The 13,717-nt window shown below is 39.8% G+C and overlaps 1 protein-coding gene across 1 annotated transcript in view; it reads left to right on the top strand.

Annotated features, from left to right (window-relative positions):
* The window catches only part of LOC111141399 (DNA topoisomerase I), a 96,425-nt gene that overhangs the window by 40,439 nt on the left and 42,269 nt on the right, over positions 1 to 13,717 (top strand). The window contains exons 4-6 of the mRNA XM_022493917.1: positions 7,665 to 7,788; positions 9,840 to 9,895; positions 12,889 to 12,984. Coding sequence (XP_022349625.1) covers positions 7,665 to 7,788; positions 9,840 to 9,895; positions 12,889 to 12,984 — 276 coding nt within the window. The remainder of the gene's footprint in view (positions 1 to 7,664; positions 7,789 to 9,839; positions 9,896 to 12,888; positions 12,985 to 13,717) is intronic.

The raw sequence follows: 13,717 nt of genomic DNA, 5'->3' as shown, positions 1-13,717 counted from the left end.
TTTGTTGAAAGTTGCATCTTTAGTCATAAATTATCTTCAATACTAGACCTTATATAAACAATAAAAGCAGTTATGGGGGGGTGGTTTTAGAAATAAAGGACTTCATATGTGAAAAGGTTCTTCCTGCTAGGTCCCCCCACCCCCACCCCTCCTGCTAGTTTTTGACTCTGTGTCTCTTGCCAATTGTAAGCCTGGCACTTAGGCTAGAGTGACAAATGTGTGGAAAGCCAGGGAAGACAGAAAAGCACTGCTGTGAAATAGTAAGGGAAGTGCTTTTCCAGCCATGTTGGCACTGCTAATCTGTACAGTAAATGCGAGAAACATCTGAGGATAAGGATGCTTTTGGTTTCTGCTTTCCCTGAGCTCCAAATTCTACTTGAATTAGAATTGAGAGAATGTAAGATCCTAGGCACTGGAATTAAGCAACCAGTTCTCAGGGGAAGTTTTTCTTAACAGAATCAAATTTAAAAGACATTTTTGCTCCCTAATCTGTGAACTGTTTGCCAAAGCCCTTCATTTATCTGCACATCCCTATATCAACGTGTCTCGGGGGAGAAGTGGACAGTTAACCTGAGTAGGTAGAGAAGTTTGGTGGTTTAGAAAGAAGGAAACTGAAGTACCATCACCATTCACAGGGGACCCAGTATGATATAGTGAAAAGCACACAAAAATAGAAGTCGAGAGGCCAGGTTCTATCATTTACTAATGGTGTCCTACATTTTACTAGTTGTGTGTCCTAATTGAAGCTGTTTTAACTTCTGGGTCTTGTTTTCCGTTTTTGGTCAAGTGTTGATAGCAGTATTGGTCTGGTCAAGCTTTTAAGTTTATTGGGAAGAATTCAGTGGAATTCTGCAGATGAAAGCTCTTTGGAAACAGTAACATACTAAATAATTGACATGATGGTGTGGTGGTGATTACCATAAATCCTGGTAGAGTATCATCCAGATAATTTTGGTAATCTTGGAATCTAATTTAATTTTGGTAATCTTTGCCAATTTTGGTAATCTTGGAATCTAATTTTGGTAATCTTGAATCTAATTTAGTAGTTAACTATTGATAACATCCAGTTTGGAGCCCTAGTTTTCCATTATATCTAGCTGTATTATAATGAACTATAAACTTTTTTTTTTAAAGTTCATGGTAGAAAGGGTATTTGAGCTAGCCACTGAAAAATAGTTAAGATCTTGACAAGGGGGGCGCCTGGGTGGCTCAGTGGGTTGAGTCTCTGCCTTCAGCTCAGGTCATGATCTCAGGGTCCTGGGATAGAGCCCCGCACCGGGCTCTCTGCTTAGTGGTAAGCCTGCTTCCCCCTCTCTCTGCCTGCCTCTCTGCCTACTTGTGATCTCTCCCTGTCAAAAAAATATATATCTATTTTAAAAAGATCTTGACAAGGGAAGGTGATGGCTAGAAAGATGGCATCCAGACAGTGGGAAACCATTACAAAAACATGGACACTCCGTAATGTACTTTGTTCTGGGAAGAATCCAGTTAGGTGGAACCCGGGTTAACAGAAGGTGGGATAGAAAATAGGGTCCAAAAAAGCAGCTTGAGGCAAAACTATTAAGTGTTATTTCACAAAGTTGGGACTTGAATCTGAAGGGAGCAAGAAGCCATTGAAAATAATTGAGAAAGGGAGGGCGCCTAGATGGCTCAGTTGTTTAAGCCACTGCCTTCGGCTCAGGTTATCATCCTGGAGTGCCAGGATCGAGTCCCACATCGGGCTCCCAGCTCCACGGGGAGTCTGCTTCTCCCTCAGACCTCTTCTCTCATGCTCTCTCTCACTCTCTTTCAAATAAATCTTTAAAAAAATAATTGAGAAAGGGAGATAGAGGACTTAGCCACCAAATGCATGAGGAGTCTATAAATAATTTCTAAAATTCCATTTCACTTAAAGTTTTCATAATTCTTGTGATTTTGTTTAGTAACTTGTAATTGATGATGTGCATTAGGAAATCTTCATTTCTTAGAGCCTTTCAGGAACTGACCGCTGCTTCCCAGAGACAACTTTAGAATTTACCTAGAATTTTTTAATTTAGCAAATGTTACTTAAGCCGTAACTGCCTGGTTTCCTTGAAAGGGCTGTGAATATCTCCTCCCTCCATAGCCTGGAAGCTCTTGAGGCTCTTCCATAGGAATTCCCTATGATTCCACGGGTTTGCACCCTGCTGGGCTCTGCTGCCCTTAAGAGTGGGCCTGTAGCAGGATGTATTTATTCTCTTAGCAATTAGTGGCTAAGTCTTTTTCTCAGAAGATAGGAAGCCATCTCCTATCTCTCTGGCAGTGTTTCTTTTTTGTTTTGTTGAGAAGTCATGTAACAGAATGGGCAAGTGCATGATTCTGGAACTGGGTTGCCTGAGTTTAAATCCTTGTTACCTCTCATTAGAGGTGTTTCCTTGGATGAGTTACTTAACCTTTCTGTCTCAGTTTCCACATCTGTAAAATTGAGTACTAATACTTACCTCAGAGTTTTGTCATGGGGATTTAAACTGTTTAGAAGAGTGTGTGGCCCTTTATCCTCTTCAGATATCTGTTAAATATTTTAATTGGTGATAGAGGACAGACTTTTTTTGTTTTCTTAAATAGATTTAAGTGGTTTCCCACAGCCAAAATCCTAGCTTCCCAGAATGAGACACAGGTATGTTGTTGTTGTTGTTGTTCCCCTAGAGGGGTAGCAGTGCCTTCCTGGGCCAAAAGGAAAATACTTTTTCCTCTTAGCTTCCTACTGCCGTCTCCCTACTTCTACACTTCTGTCTCAGTATTACAGGAACTCTGATCAGTCTTCTTTGTTTGCTCAACCTCAGCAGAAGTCACAGACCAGAGGTTTCACTAAACCTATCATTTTAAAATAGGTTACATTTTTCCTTAGTGGAATTTAGCTAATTGAAACATAAGACAAGCATGAACACTCTGAAGATGTGGCTTTGAATCTTTCCATTTGTTCTCTTTGGCATTGACTTTTGCTTGTCCAGATTTTGCTAGTGTGGTGGATCTTATTCCCAGAGAGACGTGAGTCCTGAGCCAAGGAGTCCGCTTCTGAACCTGGCCAATAATTGGTGTTTTCTCTCCCTGAGTTCTACCAGTGAAATTCATATTTCATCCAAAAATATGACCATTACAGAGGTTCTAGGAATGCTAGCTACTATGTGTATTTTGACCTTCATTGTATCCCAGACTACACTCATTCTTAAAATGTATTTCTTCTTTTTTCTTTTTTTATTTTAAGATTTTATTTGAGCATGAGTGAGAGAGTGGAGGAGGGGAGAGGGAGAAGCCAATTCCCTGCAGAGCCCAGGGAGCGTGATGCGAGGCTTGATCCCAGGACTCTGAGATCATAACCTGAGCTGAAGGCAGATGCTTAACCAACTGAGCCATCCAGGCACCCCAAAATGTATTTTTTCTTCAAATATTTGGGTTTCTTACTGTGGTCAGTAGTAGCCTTTCTTTTGGTTTATTGTCTCCTCTCGCCCCACTGAAGTTTTTCTAGTGCTTCAGTGATCCGTGCACTGCCTCTGAACTGGCCGGTATTGTAGCCTTCAGTTGTACTGAAGCTTAGTTTATGACTTTGACATATTGTGTCTATATGTATGGAAAAGTAGCAGGATCAATATAAGGAAGAGAGTACCATCTCTTAAAACAGTCAGCATGTGAACTCCTCTTCTACATTGGTCAGACCTTCTGTCAACTCATTATCAGTGGAAAAGATAAGGTGTTCTTTAAGTCACCATGAAAGTCAAAACTAGTTTTAAGCCTTTTGGAAAAAGAGATACGTGTTAGGAAATCCTAAATGATGATTAGTCAGTCTAACTGATCCCAGGTTGGCTTTATTTTCTACCACTGGCCAAATCCTGCCTCTAATCTTCCAATGGTGCACAGTCTTAGACATGCTTTGCTATCACAGGACTTGTCCCCCAAATGCATTTGCTACTTACTTCAAGTAGATTTCTTAGGAAAGATTGACACTGGTTCTTGCTCTTTGCCAGCCCTCCTGCCGCAATGGGAATTATGGATGAGGGGGTAGGACTCGCAGTACTCTGTGATCTGTTTCTGGAGGCAGGGACAGGAATACATTTGACAAGTAGACGTGTTAGTACCATGCTCAGGACTCCATAAACCCAAATTTTTAAGTCTATAATGGGATGCCTTGTACCGCAAGATGTCCTCAGTCTTGAATTGTCTGAGCTCACTTAGTATATAGAAATTCATACCTGCTCTCTTATATCTAAACAGGAATAGAGGAGAGTGGTTTCCTTTGGAAAGACACATTGATAGTTCCATCTCATTCTGGTTTTTGATTAATTATGACCTATAAAAAGGTTACTACTCTAGCAGGAACTTTGAATTTCCTGAATAGATTTCTCTCTGGTTAGTAGGCAGAGGAAGTATCATTGACTTTTTGCATTTTCCTGGGGGTGGCCTGGGTACCGTCTCATAGGTTTGTCGTTTGCTGACTTCTCCTGATCTCTGTTCCGTGTAATAATGAACTGCAAAACTGAGAACTGGAGAGCTGTGTATACACTTACAGGTGGGTGCCCCGGAAGGCCAGAAAGCCAGTTGCTAGTGAAGCAGACTAATGTTCTATGAATTGTCCCTAGGAATTGCTTTCATTGAGAAAGAGAGTGGGGGAAGGTAGAACATAGAGGAAGAGCAGGCATTCCTAAACTTAGATTCCTGAATCAACTATGTATAGTTTCATGGGAAGACAAAATAAGGAGCCGCTATCCCAAAGGTTTTATCACTTCAGATATCCGAGATCTCTGTTCTAGAAAGTTTCTAGATGGTAAAATAAAGTTTTGACCTTATATATCAAGTCTCACACTGGCCATGCATTTGTCTCTAACACCAGTCTACTTTAAGTGGTAGGTATCAATTTCACGGACATGTGATGATACTGATTTAGCAGAAAGTACTCTGAACTTAGAGGTGGAAATACCAAGTTAAATCCAAGTTTCAGCTAACCTTCTTTCTAACATTATAACTTTGAATTAGACCTTGAACCACAGTTGTTGTTGTTTTTTTTTTTTTAATTTTTTTTAAAAGATTTTATTTATTTATTTGACAGAGATCACAAGTAGGCAGAGAGGCAGGCGGCGGGGGTGGGGGAAGCAGGCCCCCCGCCGAGCAGAGAGCCCAGTGCAGGGCCCAATCCTGACCCCAGGATCATAACCTGAGCCGAAGGCAGAGGCCCTAACCCACTGAGCCGCCCAGGCTCCCCTGAGCCACTGTTTCTAAATCAGTCTAAGGGGAGAATAAAGTCATCCTCACAGGAGTGTTGTGAGGATTGAATTGAATAATGTATGTGAAAGCTCCAAGCAAGGAGGACAGGGGGACTAGAAGAAACAGGACTACAGGTTTAGGAAGATCCAGGAACTTGTCAGATGGAAAGAAAACAATGACCACTTTCTCTTCTTTATGTACTCCTCCCTCTGTGTTACTGTCATCAGGTTGTTATTTAGATGTGCCACACAGTGAAGCAACAAGTTTCTCCATGAGCAGACTTTGAACTCATGAGGGCTACGCCTAGTTCCAGTGTACATGGAGGCAACATGGTCACCAAGTTTCCCACCAGGCTTCTTGTTCTCAGCACAGTTACAATGATGTCACTCTCCACTCTGTGTGTTCTTGTAGTCTGTTTTTACCGAAATGCAATGTTTTACCAAAAAATCCTGTACTTTGTACAAAAATGGCTCCCAACTTGTTAGCACTCTACTTCCAGTTCTCATTAAGCTCTCCAGCTTCAGAATGGCTGGTGAAACAGCAGAGTTGCCAAGATTGCAATGGATTCTTCAGGAGTTTATATATATGAGGTCATAGCTTACATGTATGAAATCCTCTTGCCAGCAAAGTGTGTGAGCTTCCTATTCCATTATACAAGCACTGTAGTTTTAGAGCTTTTTAAACATTAATTATAAGAGGAATTCATGTTCATCTACACAATTTGGAACAATTATATCCACAGTACTTATGGATGCACACCTCCCCACACAAAAAGTCAGAAAAACTCCCACTTTAATAAGAAAGCATTGTGCTTGGTGTTTTCACGTACGTTATTATTATTATACATTATTGTTAGCTCATTCGAAGGCATGCCTTCCTGCTTCTGGTTATTTATTACCCAAATGCCGATCTTGAGTTGAGGTTCTTTGCGTGCAAAGATGTGTGTCACAAGATGCTTTTCTGATCTAGGTTCTGTGGCTCTCACCTAACTGGTTGCCATCATTTTATTCTCCCTTTTTGGTCTTCGATGTACCCAAGTGTTCTGGTGAAATCTCTTTAGAACAAACTCCATGGGATAGACATGGTCTTAGGAGCTCATTGCTGGTAATACCTACTTTTTCTGGGCTGAAGGCTAAATGACAGATGGGAAATGCAGTCTCTGGTGGCGGGAAAGGCAGGAACCAATGCTTACTATAGGCCTATCTCTGTCAGCTGGGGTTGCTGCCAGCTGTCCTGCGTCTGGGGTGGGCTCCCCAGTTCATAGTACTTGAATTCAAGTCCCTTTTGTTAACTTCTGGATTATATCGGTTGGTGCAGTAAACAGGGTTCCTAAACTGCCTGCCCAGTGCACAGAAGAAAACAGTCCTCCAGTGTGCTGCCACCCTAAACCATAGTTTGTAAGTGTTGCTTATTGCCTCATGCAGTGTTTTTATATAGTTGCAGTCCCTTTAGATATTCCTGTTCTCCGTGTGTGGCCATAAACGTTGTCTGCATATATTCATAGAGCTCACAAACTGCAGTGTAAGCTGTGTAATTTGATACATCACAGGTCCCCCCTTTTGTTCCTTACCACAGTTGTATCTTCTTTCTTGTTGGTTTTCATTGGTTGGTTCTTACTTGATTTTTGTTATGGAAAATGTCGAACATCATTTATAATGTTATTTTCCAAAGAGAAATTTCCAGGAGCTAGATCCTAGGGTATGAACCCTTTCAATGGCTCTTGCTCTCTCTGTCATATTTCGTTCTCCAGAGGAGCAGTGTCTTTACAGTGCTTACCAGTGTGTCCACAAACCCCTTTAAAAGAGAGGCTTTTAAATGTTTAGTACAGGACATGTCTTTATTTTTAGGTAGATCTTTTCTTATTGTGAAGAAAGGACCAAGCAGGGTTTTTAAGCCCCATCTAGAAGTGACTAGCTTTTCCTAGTTAAAGCTAGCAGGAAGCATCTACTGTGTTTTGGGGCTGTTCACTGCACAGAGCTACCAAATGCTTTTCTTTTCTTTTCTTTTCTTTTTTTTGGTGACTTGTTTTTACCTTCTCACATCAGATTTGAATGCTCAGTTTGGAGCACTCATCTGTCGTGGTTTTTGCTCGTAGAATGTAGAAACAGCAGGCTTGCTGTACATTCTTAGTCACTTAAAAAAAAAAGTCCTGGTATGTTTAGAATGACTACATTTCTCTATTTGGTTCCTTTGCTCCTTCGAAAAAATAAAAACATCAAACAAGAGAAAGTCCAGTTGCCAAGAGCATCTATTTGAACTTTCTGTCAGAACTGTTGATTTAAGGCATCATAAGTTTCCATGGTTTCATGTTATCTCAGGCTATCTTGTGAGTTGATCTTGTGAAATAAACCCTTGTGATCCCTACTCTGGGCTAACTCTGTGTGTCTTTTCTTTTCTTTTCTTTTCTTTCTTTCCTTTTTTTTTTTTATTTTTTTTTTTTATTTTTACAGTGAACATAAAGATTCTGAAAAGAAACACAAAGAGAAGGAGAAAACCAAACACAAAGATGGAAGTTCAGAAAAGCATAAAGACAAACACAAAGACAGAGACAAGGAAAAACGAAAGGAGGAAAAGGTACAGAACTTTCCAGTGGGGAAGGAAGAGCTGGGGGTTGTACTTTTCATTTTCTTTATCTTTAAAAGCAGGTAATGAAAGTACCTTCACTGCACAGTAAGATCCCACGGCCTTTGAGTGAAAAGTCTCTTGTCAGGAAACTTAAGCATCAGTCTCAGTCTTAACGAAAACCAAAGCCCTTTACCACTGAATTTCACAGGACCAGATCAATCCACATCATTATCTTACTTTAAATGGCAAATGGATAAATTAAGAATGTAGAGTTTCTGGAAATGCCTGTGTTCTTTCACGGGGAAAATTCTGGTTTTGGGAGAAGGTCTAGGGCCATGTTATCTTCTGTTGAATGTGGTCCTCCTGAGTGAAAACAGTGATGCTTTTGTGGCTTTTGGTTCCAGCATAACTAGCATAAGCTTCTCAGAATCTCTAGGCTCATCTGGCTGCAAATAAGGGTTATGGTGTATAGACTTTTTAAAAAAATTGTTTTGGGGCACCTGGCTGGCTCAGTCAGAAGAACCTGTGCGATTCTTTCTTTTTTTTTTTTAAGATTTTATTTATTTCGGGGCGCCTGGGTGGCTCAGTGGGTTAAGCCGCTGCCTTCGGCTCGGGTCATGATCCCAGGGTCCTGGGATCGAGTCCCGCGTCGGGCTCGCTGCTCAGCAGGGAGCCTGCTTCCCTTCCTCTCTCTGTGCCTGCCTCTCTGCCTGCTTGTGATCTCTCTCTGTCAAATAAATAAATAAAATCTTTAAAAAAAAAAAGATTTTATTTATTTGTCAGAGAGAGACAGAGAGCACAAGCAGGCAAAGTGGCAGGCAGAGGCAGAGAGAGAAGCAGGCTCCCCACTGAGCAAGGAGTCTGATATAGGACTCGATCCCAGGACCCTGAGATCATGACCCGAGCTGAAGGCAGCAGCTTAACTGACTGAGCCACCCAGGCGTCCCAGGCCTGTGTGATTCTTGATCTAGGGTCATGCGTTTGAGCCCCCTGTTGGGTATGGAGATTGCTTACATAAATAAATTAAAAACTTTTTTTTTTTTTAAGATTTTATTTTTATTTATTTGACAGAGAGCGAGCAATCATAAGTAGGTAGAGAGGTAGGCTCCGCTGAGCAGAGAGCCCGATACCAGGCTCAATCCCAGGACCCTGAGATCCTGATCTGAGCCGAAGACAGAGGCTTAACCCACTGAGCCACCCAGGTGCCCCAATAAAAAAACTTAAAAAAATTTTTTTCTTTTAAGTAAAAAAAAAATAAAAATAAAAAATGTTTTTATTTTAGTTTCTGTTTGGAAAAAAGTAATTTTGGTACTTGGTAAATTCAGGCAATATGAAATAGGGAATGTAATGAAAATGACACCTTCCTTGGGGCACCTGGGTGGCTCAGGTTAAGCATCTGACTCTTGATCTCAGCGCAGGTCTTGATCTCAGGGTTGTGAGTTAAAAAAAAGAAAAGAAAAAAAAATTACACCTTTCTTTCACCCCTTGCTCATTGTCCTTTATCTTTCTCTTTCTGGAGGCAGCTACTATACTGTTTTTTTTTTTTTAATTCTTCCAGAGATACCATATTTGTGTGTGCGCGTGTGTGCATACATATGTGTGTGTATCCTTTTGTATGTCTGAAGATTTTTGAAAGACCAAGTGTGTCTGGAAAAGGAGGGGGAATGTGAATATACTTTGCCTAAATCAGAGAAGGCAGGAAACAGACTGTTGCATTTTGTTTTGTTCTGTTTTTTATTTTCTCTGCACTGCCAAGGACAAATCCTTGAGAGAGAGTATATTTATTGAGGAAGGGGTACTTGCGATCATTTAAAAGTTAAAAAGCTGCCATTTTGAGGGGAAATATTTCTCAGTAAATTGGATAATTCACCCTGAACTATAAAAAAAAAGTCTTAGGAAAATGTCAAGACCTTTGCTTCACCTGTTCAGTTTTGCTAATAATAAGAGTGAATCTGCAATCAAAGATGCTTCAAGAATTGAGGCCAAATGTTCTCAAATAAGAAAGAGGCTTTTTCAAATTTAGTCTCTTCAAGGTACTAATCAGTTACTATTATTTTCAGGTTAGAGCCTCTGGGGATGCGAAAATAAAAAAGGAGAAAGAAAATGGCTTCTCTAGGTAAGACTTTTCTGGTACCTTGGCTGCTCTCTTGGCCAGCTCTTCATGTTGTAGTGTTGTCTGAACTTACCTAAAATGTACTGACCTGGCCACCTCTAGGTTTCCAAGGAGATTGACAGTGAGAGGACTTGGTGTAAGCTAATTTGAGTTCTCTGAAGTGTCATTTAGTGAAATTGACCCCATTTTCCGGAAGGCTGTTTTGAGTGAAGATTAACAGAAAGAAATTTCTAAAAATTTAGATACAATTTACATACCAGAAATTTCACGCTTTAAAAGTATACAGTTTATTGGTTTTTAGTGAATTCACAAGGCTGTACAACCTCCCCCTACCCCACTATCTTAATTTCAGAACATTTTCATCTCCCCCAAAGGAAACATCATATTCAGTCAGTAGTAATTATGGAGTTTCCTGAAAAACCCTACTCTGAATTCCTCCTCAGTAATACAGTAGTCCTCCTCCCATTTGCCCTCTGCCCCAGACCTTAATCCACAGTTTTGCTTTCTTTGGTTTCATTTAGCGATGGTCAGCCATGGTCAGGAAGTAGGTGATCCTCATTCTGACACCGTCAGAAGGTCACTAGTACCCTAATCCTATGCCACATTGCCTGTGTCATTCACCTCACTTCATCTTACGACATAGGCATTTATTATATATCATCACAAGAAGAAGGATTAGTACAGTACAATAAGATACTTTGAGTGAGAAAGAGATCATGTTCTCATACATTTTATTATAGTGTATTATAATTGTTCTGTTTTTATTATTAATCTCTTGCTGTGCCTAATTTGTAAATTAAACTTTACCATAAGCAAGTATGTATAGGAGTAATTGTGGTGTGTATATATAGGGTTTAGTACTTATCATAGTTTCAGACCTCCACTGGAGTTCTTGGAATATATTCCCTGCGAAAGGTAGTAGACTGCTGTATTCTAAGGCTCATCTCTAGTTTATAGAACTATGCCTACTTGGTCTCCATTTTAAGGATAGGTGTAGAGTTGAGTAGGAATATATTATCTCTTTTCAAGAAGAGGAAAATGCATACAATCTGAGGTTGGTTTTTCTGTACTATTTTTGCCATTTTGATTGTTTTCCTCATCTGCCTCAACTCCCTAAAAAAAAAAATCTCCAGCTTTAAAAATAAGTTTATGGTCATATATTCTTACTTGCTCCATTGAATGACAGAATGGATTTTCTAGGAGTTGTTGGAAGGGTTTGCATATTGACTCGAACAAAGTGTTGGGGAGTTTTGCTTCCTCGAAACTCTGACCTTTCAGTTTCATCTGGGAACATTATTGAAAATTCTGCCATCTACTCTGAGTCCCTTGACTGGGAGAAGTAGGTGCCCTCTTCAGGCATGTTTTGTAACCATTCTAGGAATGTGGAATAATACAATTCAAGAAGCATTAGAGCTGAAAACTACCCTAGGTGTTCTGATTTCTTAGATAAAGTGAGTACAGGGTGGCTATTTTCTGCCAAAAGACCACCTAGGACTTTTATAAACTAACACTAAGGTGTGACTAGACTCTCTGGACTTGGTGTGTAGTCCAGGATTCAGTTTCATACTTCCCGTGTTAGACGATCAGGAACACCGTCTTCCAGGCCGTGGTCTCTGTGTTCACCTTGCTAGACTGCTTGCTAGCTTGCATGTTTGTCTTTGTAGACAGTCCAGATGCTTTACTGGGTAGAGCATAGTTTTCTGATAAATTGTTTTAGAAGTTCTTGCTTCAGGCCTAGTAACCCTTCCCACATGTTGTTAACTTCACCCATGACAGTACTAGGATCTAGCGTTTACTTAACTGGCCGGGTCAGTAGCAGTTTTCTTTCCTTCTGGTGCAAAGCGTTTGGAAATGACTCTTGACTATGTTCGTGATTTCCATGGTGAGGGAAGCAGCTGTAGAGATTGGCATTTGAGGAATGTGCAGAAATAAGGAAGAAAAGCTAATCTCTTTAAACATTCAGATTCTGTCAAGCAGAGGGATCCGGTATGCTTGGGGAGTTTGCGGGGTGGTAGCACTGAAACCCCATGAATATCTTGACCTTGGCAGCTGAATCTGGATGTTTATCCCTTGGACCCCTTAGAGATGGATGGTTTGTTGGCTGGTGGTCTCTGTACTGAGTTATTTAGCTTCATATATGCTTCTGGCCATCAACAGTGAGGTCTGCCTAGGTGTGTTGGGCCAGGGAACATCTCAAGGCTGTGGTGATTGCTGGCCCCATGGGTTTTTGTTTTTGTCCTCCTCCCTCCTCCAAATTGTTCCTTCCTCTTTCTGGTTCAAAATAGTTGTCTAACAGAATCATCTTTTTACATTCAGAAGGCAAAAAAGTCTTAACAAAAATAGGACAAGGCACTCTGCTGTGTATAAAGTAAGTAAACCAAGGGAGGAAGTTGAACAATGACTAGATTTGGTTTGGAATGGCTTCAGTTTGTTCACAGCCTCTTCTCTCATTTAGCACATGCCCTTCTTTTGTTGTAATGTCAGCTTAGTTATTTTCCCATGTAACTAAGATTAGTTTCCATTAGAACTTTAAGGTTCAAGTTTGGGAAATAAATTTTTATTCCCTTCCTTGTAAAAGCTATATTCAGCTTTTGGAGTACTAGAATAATCAGTTTGGATCATTGCAGGATTTAGATACATAGTAGATCCCTCCTGCAAGGTGAGGGGACAGTTTAATAAGTTTGTTCCTGTTGTGGTTTGGGTCATGCTGGCAAAGGCAGCTAAGATGCAATAGAAAAGAATACTGACTTAGATTCTGATCCCAGAACTTGATATTGCCTGTTCATCTGTAAAGTGAGGACAGTGCTTTCTACTTCACAGGGTTGTAGTGAGATACTAAGTGAAAAGAAGTGCTTACAGGAAACCTTTACAATATATACAAATGCATGTTGTTAATCCTTATATTAGCTACTTCTCAGTGAGGTGATTTGTTTCTACTGATTATTTAACATAATGTAGACATTCTCAGACTTACTAGGTTTTTTTTTTTTCTTTAGTCCACCACGAATTAAAGATGAACCTGAAGATGATGGCTATTTTGCTCCTCCTAAAGAGGATATAAAGCCATTAAAGAGACCTCGAGAAGAGGATGAGTGAGTATTTTTTTATTATTTATTTTTTGAAAACAAAAAGGATTTGTTTAAAGGAGAAATATGATATAGGTCTCTCCAGTCACAGAAAAACTATTAATTGACTTTAGTCATTTGGCATTTGTGATTAATGGACTGGGCAACTTATTTATCTTTGAATTATGAGATGCAGGATTTGCTAAGCAAATAAGTAGTGTATCTATGGAAAATACATATTTTTATTATTTTTTTCATATTAAAAAGTAATGCTTGTTTAGTATATGAATTTCAAATAATACAGAATTGGTAAAGAATATTTAAATTATTTAAGTTGCCCTTAATTTTTTATTACCTGCCATAGATAATTTTTCACTGTTAAAGCAATTTTCCTTAGTATCTGTACCTGTCAGTGAATTCTGAGTGATGTTTCAGTGTATAGAGTTAATAAAATTGCTCTTAAAACAGTTATTTGAGGCTTACGTGTACCTCTTTCTTAGATTCCGTGAGGTTAAGTTCTATTCCTTTTTCCTCTATTTTCCTGTTCTATTTCCTATCCTATTTCCTATTTTCCTCTATTCTGTTCAGTCTTTTACTGCTTATTATGCTTCAGGAATCTACAGAGGATTTGTGGTACAAAGTGGACAGAAAGGGAGGAGAGAAATACTTGATGAACTCATTTGTATTCATTTAGAATGTATATAGTATTTCTTTCCTCTCCTTTCCAGCCAGATACTGCCTTGTGGTAGCCATTGTTGCC

Source organism: Enhydra lutris, unplaced genomic scaffold (assembly GCF_002288905.1).
Source record: "Enhydra lutris kenyoni isolate GAN:26980312 unplaced genomic scaffold, ASM228890v2 scaffoldscaffold6, whole genome shotgun sequence".
NCBI lineage: Eukaryota > Metazoa > Chordata > Mammalia > Carnivora > Mustelidae > Enhydra > Enhydra lutris.
The sequence above is the reverse complement of the archived record's forward strand: the minus strand, read 5'-3'. Positions and strand labels throughout refer to the sequence as shown.